Consider the following 16,517-nt stretch of genomic DNA (forward strand, 5'->3'; position numbering starts at 1 on the left):
GACGGCAAGGCTCCTACCAGACCCTGGGCCTTCCTGGTTGGGCCATGTAGTCACGCACTCCTGGCGGGCACGGTTTATTAGCTTCATTTCAGAACTCATTCTCTTTGGCTCATTTACCAAACTAGACAGAGATTAATGGCCTGGCCTCAGAGGATCAGGCAGCACATGTTTCTGGTGCCTTTGGCTCATTGATCACACCTCTCCACTTTGGGTAGTGCTTGGTTGTTCCAGACAGTGGTCTCCTGAGACCAGGAAACCTGTTTGGTGCAAACTCACCTCCTAATTAAGGAGGGCTGAAAGCCTTGCATTTTGCTATTTCTTCTGGATTTTGCTATTTATAAACAGGAGCAAGTGTCTCTGGGATAAAATGTTTGAATTTAATGGGAGGGATGGCTGAAAAAAAAAATACTTGCCAAAATATGGTCTCTTTCCCTGCACTTCCCTTACCCAACTTCCCAAGGTTAGTGAAAGCCATCCACCATGGATCACTGGTCCCAGCTATTAGGAGGCCTCTCATTTCCCTGACAGGTCACAAGGCCCTATAAGATTGCATCACTGCCCCTCTGCCCATTCTTAGTTCCTACCTTACACTGATTGCCGACCATACTGGCCTTCCTCGCTCCAAAAGACCATGCCTTTCCCATCTCAAGACCTGCACTTGCTGTTGGCACTGGCCCCCAGGTCTTTCCAAGGAGGTCCTTTCATGCAAATGTCATCTTTTCCCCACCTCAGGTTCACAGTAGACTTTTATTTCCTCCACTCTACTTATCAATATTTGAATATCATATTTGTGTCTCTGTTTATTTCTGTTTAGTTCCCTAGTAGGCTAGTTCCAGGAAGCAGAGGTCATAGCTGTTATGTTCATCTGTATCCCTAGCATCTAGAACACTGCCTGGCCATTATAAGCACATAATAAATACTTGTTAGATGCATGAATGAATAAGCAAATTAATTAATTGCAAGTAACGTTAGAAATTACCCATTCAAGAGGTCTTCAAACTATTTCAAGACAGTATCCCCTTATTTGATAGTCACGTGAATAAAGCGAGGGAAGGAGGACATTTGGATAGTTGGAGTCTTAGCTTCTCTCCCACCCTTCTGGCAGTCCTACTGCAGGGGCTGTGGGGTTCAATTTGAAAAGCATGATCTAGTCTAAATTCTTCACTTATATTGATGGTAGAGGTACTGCTGAGGGAGACTGGGCAACCATGTTCCCCTAGTACAGAAAGAATATTTTTTCCAAAGAGTAGAAGTCTTTGAAATACAGGTCTACTAATCAGAAGAATAGAATATTTTTTAGAGGGAGAATAACACTTAAGGTTCAAAGTTAGTATTTCCTATCATCAAATCAATTGCAAATGTTCATCTGTAGTTACTAGGGTTAGCTCATGGGCTATCCAAAAGCAGGTGGTGAGCTGGATTTGGCCTGTGGGCCATAGTTTGCCTATACATGACATGCTGACATTTATTACATAAGATAAAGCCTGTGCTTTAGAAAAATATCATAGTGCCCAAATCTGGTGATTATGATTCTGTAGGTGTGAAAAAGCATAGGGTGAAGCTGGCCATCAAAACCTAAAAAACAACAAGAACATATTCCAAGTGAGTCTGATGGCCACTCTTATTTGAGAACCATTTATTTAACTCTTAGAGGAACTGAGCCATGAAAAGAGAGCCATGAAACCCTAAAAGGGATGTTTACCTGCTAGGAATGTTATACCTCTATTTTGAAAAATTTTTTATATTTTGAATTTTATCCACAAAAAAATTTGTGGAAATTTGTTTTCCATGATATCATTTATTTTGCCTCCTGGCCCACAAAGCCTAAAATATTTAATTCTGTTTGGTCCTTTACAAAAAATATTTCCCGACTCTTGCAATATGTCACTGTCTGTTTTATTTGGGGCACTTTCCCTTTCATGATTCCTGTAAGTCATTTAGGGGTTTCTATTGTAAAAGTAATATGATCTCCTTATGAAATTCAAATTTACAAAAAGGTAAAAAAATTATTGGTCCCTTTCGCCAGTGTTAACACTTAATGGTTTGTAATGTATCTTTGTCATGAATTTGCCACTTACTAGCTGTGAGGCCTTAGTTAACATCTCTAACTCTCAATTCTCCATTGTAAAACAGTGGTAATAACAGTTCCTACCCAACAGAATTGTTTTGTGGATAATTTGAGGTAATTTATGTGAATTGCTTACCACATTGCCTGGTGCACAGTTAATGCTTAATGATTTATAACTAATTTTAAATGTTTTCTCCTTTTTAGCTTTATATATACACATAGGTTTTTTAAAAGAAAGAATATGATTTTTTTAAAACAATAAAGTTCCAAAGATGATTCTAATGTACAACCACTTAAGAACAATTGAATTAAGTACTGGGAACTAGATAATTATAGAGAGGATTCATATTTGGGGGCTAGCTAGAAATTGCCTTCTATTTTACAGCCCAAACTAGGAAAAGGGGGAAGGTATTGGTATCTTTCAGTGAACCTTTAGGGTGGCATAAAATGCACATAAGTAAATGTTTATTTCTATTTTCCAGGTCTACAACTCGAACAAAGACAATCAGAATGAAGGAAGTAAGTACTGTGGTTTATAATTTTCTGTGGTTGGGGTTGGGATTGGGCTTTGAGAAGTTGCTACTCCAGAGAAGAGCCACCAGGAGGTGCTGTGGGCATGTTGGGTCTGCCCCATTCCCCCCAGTGCAGCCTGACAGGCTTCCACCCTGACACATTGGTTGACTCCAGGATATTCAGTGAGCCTGACTGACAGGACTATAACAACACTTTGCATTATATAACCCTTCTCACTATACAGAACATAGGTCGTCTTAAGAATGTAGCTCCAATCATCACTTAAAAGTCATTTAATCCAATCATACTCAGCTCCCAAAGAACCCTGCGTATGAGAAAGCCAGAATTGACTTTGCCTCCCACACTGTCTTACTCAAAGGACTGGAGAGGCAATAACTATCTCAGTGATCGTGTAGTGTTCTTTGTTGCCTCTGGAGAGGAGGAGTGGAGATAGCGAGCTCTGTAATAATATTCCTCTTTGATGAGAGTGACCCTGGGCAGCCTCCGTAGAATATACAGGACATTCTCCCTGCTGCTGGCTCTGAGCACTCTGGTTAATTATGATTTCCAAGGGCACCTGCAGCCTTGTAAAGACGAGGGGATTAAAACAAAACTGCTGCTGCTAGAGTGCTTGGCTGATTATCTCCTTGGTGCACAGGAGAAAAAACACATTCCTTCCAGGTTGCTACAAGAGTACAAAGGAAATTATGTCCCCTTGCCTCAGATTTGCTTTGTAAAATTTACTTGGGAAAAAAAATTTCAAAGGTAGCCCTACCATGAATTCCAGTCATGTCAGAAAAAATCAGTAAAAACAAGTGCCTGCCCATGTGGACAAAAGGATGAGCTATTTTGCATGTGTGAAATCCATTATAAGACAGAGATTTTCACTCTTTCAAAAAAAAAACAACAAATTGTACCAGGAATGTTTTTTTGTTTGTTTTTTAATCCTCACCTGAGAAAAAATTGTTTAAAAATATATTTTATTGATTTTTTTACAGAGAGGAAGGGAGAGGGATAGAGAGTTAGAAACATCGATGAGAGAGAAACATCGATCAGCTGCCTCCTGCACACCCCCTACTGGGAATGTGCCCGCAACCAAGGTACATGCACTTGACCGGAATTGAACCCAGGACCCTTCAGTCCGCAGGCTGACGCTCTAACGCTCTAGCCACTGAGCCAAACCGGTTAGGGCCTGAGAAAATTTTTTTTATTGATTTTAGAGAGGAAGGGACGAGGGGGGGAGAGAGAGAGAGAGAGAGAGAGAGAGAGAGAGAGAGAGAGAGAGAGAGAGAGAGAGAGATTGCCTCCTGTTCCCATATGCACTCCTACTGGGGATGGAACCTGCAACCTGGGTATGTGCCCTGACCAGGAATTGAACCCGTAATTTTTCAGTGTATGGGACAATGCTCAAACCAACTGAGCCACACCAGCCAGGGCTTTCCCAGGAGTTTTATATGAGATATTAAGTAATTTGGAATGGTGGCTTTTGGTAGGTTGAGACCTTTAGGACAGGAAACAATGTTTCTTTGTTTTGTTTTCTTTTTCCTTCAATAATTGAACAAGGAAAAAGTTTTTCAAGTAAATATTCAAGGAAACAAGTCATTTTTTTCTTTCCCTCTTTATCAGGTGGGATTGTTTTACAGTGTTTGAAATAAACTCTGGATAACTTGGGCTAAAATAACAATAGCAAAAGCAATAGTAATAATCATGTAGGAATATGGAAGGCTGTAGGGTAACACACAGTAAAGTAGGAAGAACTGAAGAACTGGGGTCCATCTCTGGGTACCCAGGAACTAATGAGAAAGGGCCTCCTCGGTGATATTTGCAGGATGATACAACTCTAAACTGTTTTTAGTTCTTGCCCTTTCTGAGAATTCAGATCCCCCAGGGAAGGTGGCATCAAGTTGGTCTAGCTTGGGCCCAGCCAGCGGAAAACAAGACACCTTGATTGACTGTTTCTGCATAAAACGGGAGCAGAGTTGTTTGCCAGAGGGAAATCAGGGAACCCACTAGGACAAGAGAGGCTAGGTAACAAGCAAGCCAAAGTAACAGATGACCATACCATATCCCTGAGACATACTCCTTATAAGGACCCAAGAATTGAGGGGGATGAAAGGCATAGAAATGGAGACCCCCAACCTGAAGTTTCCTTGTAACTGTGGTCTTAAGAACTTGCTTCTCTCTGCTTGAGATAGGTACTAATAGATTTGAAAGATGACCCTGAGAGCATTGTCAGCTCATTCTACCATTGCAGTAATTTGCATTTTTACCCCACACCCACCCCTAGTGCTCCTTGCCCAGGGTCTGAATTCTGCAACTCTTTTTCTGTCTATACCACAATGAAAACTATTTTAAAGTTAAGTAGTCAATCTGTTATGAATTTAAGAGTGAGGCATTGCTCTTTTTACCTTCAATAACCAAACTTCACATGTCTAGCATTCTCTTTCTAGAAAATGTTTTGGTGGGAATTTGAATGCCAGCATTTTATCACAAACCCAGAATGGGCAGGTAGCAAAAGGAAATTTCTCTGGGACACTCCTGAATTTGTTTTTTTCATTTTGAAATTTCTCTCACGGCCTACAGCACCCATGGGTTACAAGACATGGCCATAAATAATGTCTGTCAACTGCTGGCATTTTCCAAATAGCCCAGTTGCCAGGGAGCGGATGGCAGCAGATAAATATATGTGCAGAGCCTTTATCCTCTCCTTTTTATTCTCTATTTTGATCTCAGATATAGAGAGATTGAATTAAACATACTCCTCCATTGGTGGCACATTCTCATCACAGGGCCCTCCATTCATTTTCATTCTTTTCTCAATTCATATTCCTTTCCTCTCCTATAGGCCACCATTCTAATGTGTTCTTTTAATATGTATTCTCGAACAATGTGTATATTTTTTATCTACCTGTGTTTTTAAGTGACACAAGTGGTTATATGTATTGATCAGTTTACTTTGCTCCCTCAGCATGGTCTTAGGAGCCATCCATGTTCCTCTGTCTGCTTCTAGAGCCTGGCTTCTGTCTGCTGCACACTCCATGGTGTAGGACTCTGTCATCTGTTTCTGCAGATGCCCTCCACCTCCTCATGCCTCCAACTCCTCATCACTGCTAACGACACCAACATCTCTTACCTGTCTCCCTGTGTGGCACTTCTCTGGGTTATATGCACAGGAGAATTTCTGGTCTGTTAAAGGGGGTGCATATACAGAGTTTTAGGGAGGACTCTCATGTCCTTCTCCAGATCAGTTGGTCCACAGTCCCATCAACCCTCCTTGAGGATTTCTCCATTCCTGCCAGCTCTTGCCATTATTCAGCTACCTAATTTTTTGTCAGTCTTAGAAAATGATAGCTCATTGTTGTTTTAGTTTATTTAGCTCATTTCTCTGATAATTAATGAGCTTGAGCATCCCTGTATTTGCCTATTTACTGGGTTTCTTCTTCTGTTTTTTGCCTGGTTATGTTCTTTGCCCATTTTATATGGCAGGTACCAGTTTTTCTTGTTGATTTGTGAAGTTCTTTCTGTATTCTAGATATCAATCCCTTGTTAGGTGTAGACATTTTAAATATTTCTTCCTATCTTGTCATCTCTCTGTTAATATTATGTGTGATATCCTCCTTTGAGTATAAAGCCTTACTGTTTTAATATTCAAATTCATCTCCTTTTTTTTACATTCTGGTTTATGATTTTCAAGTTGTGTTTTAAAAAAGGTCTTTCTGACCCATGTCACCAAGATATGCACCTACATTTTCTTTTATTGGCTTCATGATTTTATCTTTCACATTTGGGCTTCTAATCTGATATCTACCATCATATATGGTGTTTCATGAAGATCCAGTTTTGTTTTTGTCCTTATAAGGAGTCAGTTTTTCCACCAACATCTATTAAACTCCATTCTCTCCACCTTTGACCTCTGCTGACAGCTTTCTTATATATTAGGTTTGCATATTATCTCCTTGGTTTATTTGTTCTTGTGCTCAGACCTCTCTGGTTTTAATGTGATGACTCTGAGGCCGGTCTTAATATCTGGTAGTTTAAGTCTCCTGTCTTTACTCTCCATTTAAGGGTTGGCTCAGCTACTTGTGGAACTTTATCCTTCTATATAAATTCTGGTATATGTGTGATAAGTTCCTCAGAAACTTAACATTTTCATTTGGAATTGCATTGAACGGTATTGATTAATTTGGGGATACCGCTTTCATATTAACTTACCTTCTCTAAGAGCTTGGAATGCCTTCCATTTATTCAGATCACCTTTGTCATTTATTAGAGTTTCAGTTCTCTGCCTACAGATCTTGTGCATTTTTTGTTTGGTTAACCCCTAAATACTAAATTCAGAAACCACTCTGCTATTTTTGCCAATCTTAAGGGCCTTTCATCCCGTGGATCCTGCAGACGTCAGGGATCCTTCCCTAGGTACCTAGAGTATCGGGAATATACACCAGTGACACTGAGTTTTCTCTCTTGGCCACATTCTTACCTGGTAGGGAAGGGAACGGAAAAGATGGGCATAAGGGTAGTAGAGAGGAAGTAGGGTTTATTGCTCCCTAGGCTTCTTTACTGAGGGAGTCATCTTACAGTGTCAATAATCTGGACAGCTGATACCTGGCACTGATTTGCCCCCTTGCTTATTACAAACAATGGGACTCGGCATTGGGCAAGAATCCCTCCTCCTGTCCCAACCTCTGTGGCCGCCTTTGCCATCTTCATGTATATCTGCTGCGTCTACATGTCCTGTTGCTTGCCCTGCCTTTGGCTACAGTTATGAGAATTGGTTTATCCTCTTTTGAATTGAGCTCGGGTCAGAAGCAGGAAGAAAAGCCAGGAAATGGCCTGTCCTCAGCCCAGGCAGCTGCTGTCCTTGGTCCCACCTGAGGAACAGTTAGGAAGCCAGGAACGTGGCCAGGGTAAGAGCAAGGGAAAGACAGGCTTTTCTAGTGTGACTTGGTCTTTTCCAAGTTTGACATTTTAAATGAGAATGTCACTGCCTATTAGCTTTAAAAAGATTAGCTTGTTTACAGAAGTGCTGCTGTCCCGTTGTTCCTCCAGCTGTTTGAAGGCTGAAGACTGACAGATTGAGACAGAGAGGGCTTCTTCTCCTAATCTTGATTTCATAGTGCCACTTCTGTTAATGTGAGTGCTAACTCACATTCCCGAGGTTAATCGGATTACATTCAAAGGGACATGCCATCTCATGCACCTCAGGGCCCAGCTCAACCCTGACCGTCTGGCTTTCCAAGAGGACATCGCGGTGGCTTACTCTGCTTCCCACTCTTGTTTTACGTTTTCCTGGTTGCTCCTCCCTGAAGCTTTACTAGATTTAACTGCAGGAGTCCAGGTTTCCTGTAGCTCTTCATTTGATCAAAACCTATCAGAGCTCTTAAAGGGCCTGTGGTCCTAGGAGACCTGAGCATTGAGGGATAAAGGGCATTCACAAGTAGAATGTGCATCTCTGTCTTTAAAGAGTGTATCCTCTGCTGTTGAAGCTCACACCATTGGGAGACAATAGACAAATGTGTAGGTGTGGGTGACATTCTGATGTCTATGGATGTAACCAGTGTGCAGACAAAATGCCCAGAGCTGATTGGTTTGAGATAGGCTTCCATCTAGGCTAGAGAGACTTAAAAAATGGAAACTTCCCAGCTGCCCTCCTCCCAGAAAAATGAAATATAACATCTCCTCTGTGCTTCCAAGTCATAGTCCCTTTATTCCCAGTTTGTTTTTAATCTAGTACTCTCACAAAATCATTTGTATTTGTATAATGCTCACTGAACTTTGTCAAGTTGTCATTCATACTGGGATGTGGTGGCAGAGCAGTGACTGGAGAAAGAATGACAAGTTGGAGTTAGGATTTATCACATAGGATGTAGACATTCACTCTAAACTTCACTTCTAAGCAAGTTGAAAAACATGTATGTTCACTTCCTATAAAAATAATATGAAATCATTGTAGAATATGAAGGAAATATAGCAGTGAATCTCAAAAAAACAATGTAAATCATCTATAATACCGCCCCCAGAAATGCTTCCTTTTTGCCTTTTTTTATGATGTCTTATATATATTTTGTCAGTGTCAATATGTATTTTGACTTCATTGGCATTATACTGAATATACTTGTTTCCAGGCATCTTCTCATGTCTCAAAAATTATTTATAAATACCATTTGTAATGGTTGTTTATTATTTTGTTGTAGAATTATATCCCTATTTGTTGAACCAGTTGTTATCATTGGACTTGAATGTCCTTTCCAGACTTTTGACATCATGGGTAACATCAGCCTGAGCATCCTTGTTCCTCATTTTCACATTTCACAGATAATTTCCTGTGGGTGGGTCCTGCCATGTGGACGGGAGAGAGCTGTTTCTATGGAGGGTCCTGTGTTCATGGTGTGGATTAGCGTGCTGTGGAAGCCTCGATCAGAGTGGACCTCTCTATGCTTCCACTTCCTTTTCTGTAAAATGCTGTGAGGATTAAAGTTCAGCACAGTATCTGACATGTTAGCTAGTAAGTGCCTAGTTCTTATTGCTTCTTGCCGTTCTCATTGTCTGGCCATGCCAGTTACTCCCTCACATGAGAAGAGAAAACTCACCGGATTGGCAGCACTGTCCCTGAGGGGAGCCCGGGGGAGAACCAAGGCAGCTGCCAAACTGCTGCTGTTGTCGGGCTTGGTGCCTGGTGAGTGTGAGTTCATTCAATCCTCATGAGTGCATTTCTCAAAGTGGGGAAGACACACTGCTGGTGGTACCCCAGATCCCTTTAGATGTCCCAGACACACACTTTAAATTACCATTTAGATTTGGGGGGTGAGATCGTGTACAGGGAAACCCAGGTTTTAAATGTTATTGTTTAGCACAGGGGTCAGCTTTTTCAGTTAAGAGCAGTGATTTTGAACTCTACTGTTGTAGCATGAAAGCAGGCATAGACAACATGGCAACAAATGAGTGTGGTGTTTATTAGTAAAACTTTATTTACAAACCAGGCAATGGTGAATTTGTCCCACAGACTATAGTTTTTTAAACCTTAGCTTAATACAAGGATGCATTTTTAAAAATTATTCTACGACGGCAGGAAGTTATGGCAGGAAGCATGAAAGTGGTATGTGAATGGTTGCTATTTGCAGAAATGCTGTTCACAGCTGAGTTTACAATCGCGCTAACAGGCTTAAGAGTTTCAGGTAGCACAGTCGAGAAGCAGTGGGGCTGACGGTCAAACCGGAGTCTGCCTGATGGCCCAAGCCACCCCCTTCTCCCTCCCTTTCTCAATATGCGTGAGATCTTGGCTCTGTTCTACCATCCTGTCATTATGTAGCCAACCCACAGGGGCTGGAAGGAGTTTTGTCATCAGCCTCCAACACCTAACCCACTTGGCTCTTTGCGGTTGAGGGGCCATCCCATATTCCATCCAGTGAGCCTCGTCATTGAACTATCAGTGGCTCCTCACACACCCTGGAAAAGTCACATGCTTCAGTGACTTTCCAGCTCCCCTGGTACAGAACCGTGACATGGCTCTCTGCCCTCCTGCAGGCATTCGGCAACTCAACCAAAGCTGCTTTATATGTTGTTTCTGTTACGTGTGCTCACCACTCGTTAGGCGCTCAGGCAGATCAAACTCCCAGCGGTGTTTTATCAAGGCTTTTCTGGCTTCATGAGGATGCGTACGAGATGGAGGACCAGGAGAGGAGACAGGAAGCTCTGTGCTCTCGCTGCCCCGCCTCTGATATGTACATTCTCTCCATCTCTGTGCCTCAGCTTCCCTTGATCTGTAAAACAGAAAAAGATAATCCATCCTGGAGATTGCAGGGGAAAACATGATGGAATTGCATGGGTCACTGTGTTCTTTCAAAGGTTCTAAAGCCTCAGCCGTTACTAAAAGCCCAACAGTCTCATGAAAGCGGCAGAGGATCAAAAAAGAGGATTTTCTTTTTCCTTTCGCTTCCAGTCAACCTTCGGCCTTTTGCTGTTAGAACATCCACAGCTGAGAGGCAGGAGGAGGCAGTCACTGGTAACCAGGATCCCTGTGGGATCAGAGCCATCCAGCGGCTGCCAGGTCTCCACTGGTCGGTGGCTTATAAATAGAACATTTCCCCTTTTAAACCTGAGAAGGATGGATGGCATGATGGGCATGGCGACCTGGCCTCCTGTGCGCTGGCCCACGAGGCAGTCAGCTGAGGGCACCTTCCCCTCCAGCTTTCCATCCTGGCCGCCAGGCCTGGGCTGAGAGAAGACAGGCGCTCACTCCCTGCCCTGCCTGCACTCCCTCCCAGTTGTCCCGCTCCCCGCTTTGGCCCTTTCCTTTCTCCTTCCCCTCCCTCTGTTGCATGGCAGGCTTCTGTGGCCACCACTTTCACCGTCTGAGCCATCCATCGTCAGGCGAGACCTAAGTGCTGACTCTCTGCACCTCACTTTTCATTGTGACTTGTGTGTGCAACACAGTTGCTGTGGCTCACATTGAGCTCAAATTATATTTAGTTGAACAGTAATACCCAACTCGAGAATAGCCCCGACTGAGGGGTTGGGGCTAGCGAGAGAGGAAGGAGATGGAGCAGGTTGTTTTCTCAGAGATTTTATTATTGGGGTTTCCAGCCCCAACAATATGACTGGCAGTGGTGCTCTTTGGACTCGCTTGGACAATCAGAAGCCTTGCTGCTTGTCCTAAATGACACTTCACAAATCCATCCTCTCTCTGAGCCAACTTTAGACTGACAGATGCAGCCAATGTGTGGCTGTGCTGTGGCCTAATATTCTCCCTTCCCTTGGCAATGTGGGCTCTGTCCCGACAGCCTGGCAGGTGTGAGCCGCCCCTTGGCAACCCCAGTCTGGGCTTCAGCCAAGCAACAGTCCCTGGCTGCATCTTTAACTCCTAAAGCTCAGTGCGAAGGTTCTTGAGGCAGAGACGGAAAGATCGCCCCCAGTGCCACCAGGGGCAGGCTCTGCATTAATGTCTATTGAGCACAGACGATGTACGGGGCAATGTGCTCAGCATTTGACATACATTATGTCATTTGATCCTTATAAGGTAGATAGCATTGTTGACCCATTTACAGATTAAAAAAAATGGGCTTCATTCTGAGTGCAAGTGTGTGGTTACTTAAGATCATGCCTTTCCACCCTAATCAGAGTGTTCAGAGAACGCAGCTCACATTCAGCGTGCAGATGCAGCAGAGGCGGTCTCGTGCTGCTGCCCACAGTGTGGACAGCGTTGAGTGGTGTTTGTTATTACACACCGGGGCTGGGTTCCCAGGCTCACAGCTTACTAAGTGTGTGGCCTTGGGAACTTAATTTCGCCAGGCCTCAGTTTATCTGTAAGATGAGGATAGCTTTAGCACCTATGTCATTGGTTTATTGAGAGTATTAAATGGGATTAGGATGGGAATCTTTAGTTCAGGGGTCTGGTATTCTAGGCAATCATTAAATGTTGTCCTCTACTGTTATTATTGTCAGTGACACTGTCCAAAACCAGAGGCTATTTATATAGAATCATGACACGGGGCGGTCTCTATAGAGTTCCTTGGAGCGCCTTCACAGACATTGCCCTATTTGATTCTCACAAGGCCTGATCTTACCTACGAGGAGAAAGGTCGCAGAGTGCAGAGCCGGAGGATGCCTGTGTCACACAGCCGCTCAATGGGGACTCCAGGTGCCAATGTTAGGCCTCTGATCTTGAATGTCTTCTCTTTCCCTGCCCTTTGCTGCCTCGGTGTTTGTTGTGACAAAAAAATATCTAAATCATTCCTAGGCCAGATGGAGGTGAGGGGACAGGGAGGTGAAGGCAGGAAAGGGACCTAGATGGTCAGAGGCAATTGGTTCTCAGCTTGACACTCTTCTGCTCTCAGAAAGCTGGAGTTCTCTTTTTGGTTGAGAAACCAGAGCACAGCCACCCAGGCCTCAAGGCAGAAAGGAATCGAGGCCACTGGACTGTAATTTATTCTCGAGATGTCCAGATCTCAGTTAGGGAGACAAATGGCCCTGATTAAGCTCTTTGGCGTTACCGTGGTGGGCATTAAGTATTGCTCTTTCCCGGCTGTCCTGATTCAGAATTTTAAGGTGGACTGGGAGGCTGCAGGTGTAAAAGCACACAAGGACACACTCCATACCCTGCAAGCTGATCTGCTGCCCTCAGCGTGTACTGCACAAGAACCCAGACACTGGCCACTGTGGCTGCCTGTGTCTTGCCAAGAACCGTAACACGTTACAGCTGTCCTAAGCCTCTCTTAACTCAGGTTTGTTCTAGGCCCAGCAGGGATTTCATCTCTTTTCCTGCTACCTATTTTACTTTGTCTACTCTGTGTCCCTCTCGGCTGATTTTTCTCTGTGTGTGTCTGTGGAAAAAAAAAACAGATAGGTGCCTGTGTATGTGGTAGGCTAGGGAAGAAAATTCTGATTGGCATGTTCATGCTTAGAGGCCCGGGGATGAATGAGATCCCTGCTGGTCCTGTTTGTCTTGTGCTTCTCACCGCAGGGCTCTGTGCAGCCAGCTGCTCCCCATCCAAGGCTCCTGGAGTGTGGGGACTTCTTTACCTATTGATTTCTCGTGTCTCAGCTGGTGAAAATGTAGATTGTATTTGTTCCTTCATTCAGGAAATATTTATTGAAACTACAATAATGAACAAAGCAAATAAAGTCCCTGCTGTCATGGAGTTATACTATTGAGAAAAACGGACAACAAGCAGTAAGCATGTAAACAAAGGTTATACTTTCAGGTGGAGAGAAGTGCAATGAAGAATGAAGAGCAAAGGGATAGAGAATGAGAGGGAAGGACTGGCTGGAGCAGAGAAGGTCTCTCTGAAGAGGTGACATTTGAGGAGAAATCTTAGCAAAGGAAGAGGGAGGGAGGCATGTCAGGAGCTGCTAGATGAGCATAACTAGTAGAGGGACCAGCACGTGTAAAGGCCCTGAGGTGGAGGGAATGAACTAGCTGTGTTATAGAAATATCAGAGAGGACCATTATGACTGAATTGGAGGAGACCAGAGGGACAGTGGTCAGGGAGGCTAGGACTAGACCCTGTGAGGCCATGGTCAAGAGATAAGATTGTGTTCTGAATGTCATGAGAAATCCCTAGAGAGTTGTGATCAGGCAAGTGACACGAGCCAATGTATGTTTTTAAAAGATGACTCTGACTGCTGGTAGAGAATTAACTGTTGGGGGCAAAAGTTGAAACAGTTGAGAGGCTATTTATTGTAGCAGTCCAGGTGATGGTGACTTGGATCAAGGTATCAGCAATGGAGGTGGTGAGAAGTACTTGGATTCCAGATGTGTTTTTAAGTTATTACTGATGGGACTGGCTAGTGGTTTGGATGCAGGATGTTGAGAAAGCAAGAAGTCAAGGGTGTCTGCGTTGAAATAGGACAGCTTGCTGGTAGTACCCTCGTACCTTATCTTCTCATCCAGGTTGAATATAGTGCCTGGTCTGGGACAAGTTAGGACAGTAGCTCCCAAATGTATTATTTATGTGTCATCTTTATGATTTTTTTACATATACTACCTGTATTATTATTTATTTACTATTTTTCTTTATATCAATTCACCTTTTTAAGCCTAAATTTATTTTAAAAGAAATATATCATGCTATGTGTGATAAACCAGTAAGTTTCCAATATACATTAAAGTAAGTGTACAACTATTATAAATATTTCTTTGTGAACCACTTAGAACCATTTGATATACTACCAGTGGCACAAGCCGACATGACATAATGAGATAATGGCACTGGTGAATTGTTATTAGATTGAGAATATGATATAGATATTGGCAACTGATTAATCATTTCTGTTCATCTTCAGTGATAACATTTTAATTGCTTTGTATATAGTACAGTGCTACCTGAAGTGTGATTCTCACATTTACTGAAGCATAACACCTGGGAGGACACCCAGAATGTGCTGTGCAGTAAGCATGTCCCCTCCTTCTCTGGTCTGTTGGATTTGAGGACTACTACTGGAGTAGAAAGTGCAGAATCCAGAAAATGTGATCCCCAGCCCCTGTCCTTTACTGAGCTTTGGCGGAAGAGTAAGGGTGTAGAAGAGGATGAGCTAAGAAGTCAGCAGGAGTTAGAATCCTGGTTCCACCACTCTCTAATGCCATCATCTTGCAGAAGTGCCTTAACCTTGTTGGAGGTACGGTTTCCTGCCTACAAAATAGGGAGGGGGAAAAGGGTAGGATGCATTTAAGTGCTTAGCCCAGAGCAGCACAGCCTGCTTACTGAGTTATCATTGTTGTTACCATTTAACATCATGGACCTGGCTTTTCTCATTATCCAAACCTAACAGATATATTGGGAAAATCAAATAAGCTATAATTTATTCTATAAATGGTAATGTATTATCCTTCATTATACTTATTAGTGTAGAAACACAGCAAGAAGTTATTAGTAAGAATGGTAACAATATTTACCCCCTGGGATTATTGTAAGGATAACATGGATTTGAATATGACAAGTATTTTATCAACTGGACAGTTCGACTCAAGTATTAGAAAGTAGTAACATATTGGTAATACTGATAATGACCATTTATTAAATGCCAAATAAGTCACAGTTGCTGTATATTTCATTTGACCCTTGCAATGACTAGATGGGTTATCCCCACTATCCAGGTGAGGAAGGGAGTCTCGGGAGGTGAAGCACCTTGCCTAAGATCACACCCAGTCTGAGAGTAGCAGAGACAGGATACTTGTCTTTAAAGCGTATTGTTCTCTTTCCCAGACATACCATTTGTGTCTGTGTGATTTCACTTAATATTAACCTGAGTTCATATCCCCCGAATACATACTGGTCTGAGAGCACAGTATGTAGGCATTGGAGTTGGATGGAGCACAGGGTCTTGGGGAGCTGATCCTGGATTAAAAATCAGCTCTGGGGTATCCCCAAAGTAGAGAATTCACACCTGGACAATGAAGAACCAATCGGCAAACTTTCCTGGGGCCCACTGGAAATTTCTGAGAGCTGCGTACAGTTTCCTAGGGGCCCTGGTCAGGGAGTCCTAGGAACTCTGGGGTTCCACATAATTGAGAATGTGCCCTCTGGGTGTGTAAGCCAAAGGGAAATCTGTTCTCCAGGTGGATTTCAGATTTATTTCAATGTGGGTGTTTTTCTTCATGGCTTTTAATGGCACTGAAATTGATTAAATTCAGAAGGAGCAAGGCAGGCCAGACTCTAAAGAGCAAATCACATTGGGAAATTGAACAAATTTCTGTGGTAAGAACATGCCCCTGGAGCTGTCCATAAAATGTCCATATAATGGTGGCCTGCTCATAGTAACTCTAGACAATCTCTTATATCCATCCCCCTTAAATATAGGGCAGCAACTACCTTTACCTCTCAGTTCTCATGTTTTTATGCAAATATGCAGCACTTCCAGCAAATTCCATTTCTTCCATAAAAAAATTTAAAAAAAATTTTTTTTTTCTTAATCAAAGGAAAATTGAATAAGTTTTTTGGAAAAAATTTCAGGCTGGGAAAAATCTGTTGAATACCAGCTTCAGGAAAGTGGTAATCCATTCTACTGGGTGTTGAGACTAATTCAGTCGATGAACACCTCTGCTTTGGAAAGAATTTGTCTCCTGAAGGTCTGTTTGAATTCCCAGTGGGCCTGTAACCTTGGGGTGTGTCCACAGACCATGTGTCCATCAGTCAGCCTATGGTATGGAAAGCCCCCTTCTGTTCAAACTTGATTTGGCCACTTCTTGCCTAATTTCTTGGTGTTCTGAGTACTGAGGGTTGGGGTAGGGCCGTGATCGGCAAACTGCGGCTCGCGAGCCACATGCGGCTCTTTGGCCCCTTGAGTGTGGCTCTTCCACAAAATACCACGGCCTGGGCAAGTCTATTTTGAAGAAGTGGCATTAGAAGAAGTTTAAGTTTAAAAAATTTGGCTCCCAAAAGAAATTTCAGTCGTTGTACTATTGATATTTATACTGTTGACTAATGAGTTTGCCGACCAC

General features: G+C 42.9%; 1 protein-coding gene across 3 annotated transcripts in view; it reads left to right on the top strand.

The window, feature by feature from the left end:
* ARHGAP26 (Rho GTPase activating protein 26) overlaps positions 1-16,517 on the top strand; it is a 411,202-nt gene that overhangs the window by 204,636 nt on the left and 190,049 nt on the right. For all 3 annotated transcript variants that reach the window (XM_079771397.1, XM_079771399.1, XM_079771398.1), the window contains one exon: positions 2,551-2,587. In XM_079771397.1, the coding sequence (XP_079627523.1) occupies positions 2,551-2,587 (37 nt within the window). The remainder of the gene's footprint in view (positions 1-2,550; positions 2,588-16,517) is intronic.

This window comes from Cnephaeus nilssonii (assembly GCF_951640355.1).
Source record: "Cnephaeus nilssonii genome assembly, chromosome: 5".
NCBI classification, from domain to species: Eukaryota; Metazoa; Chordata; class Mammalia; order Chiroptera; family Vespertilionidae; genus Cnephaeus; species Cnephaeus nilssonii.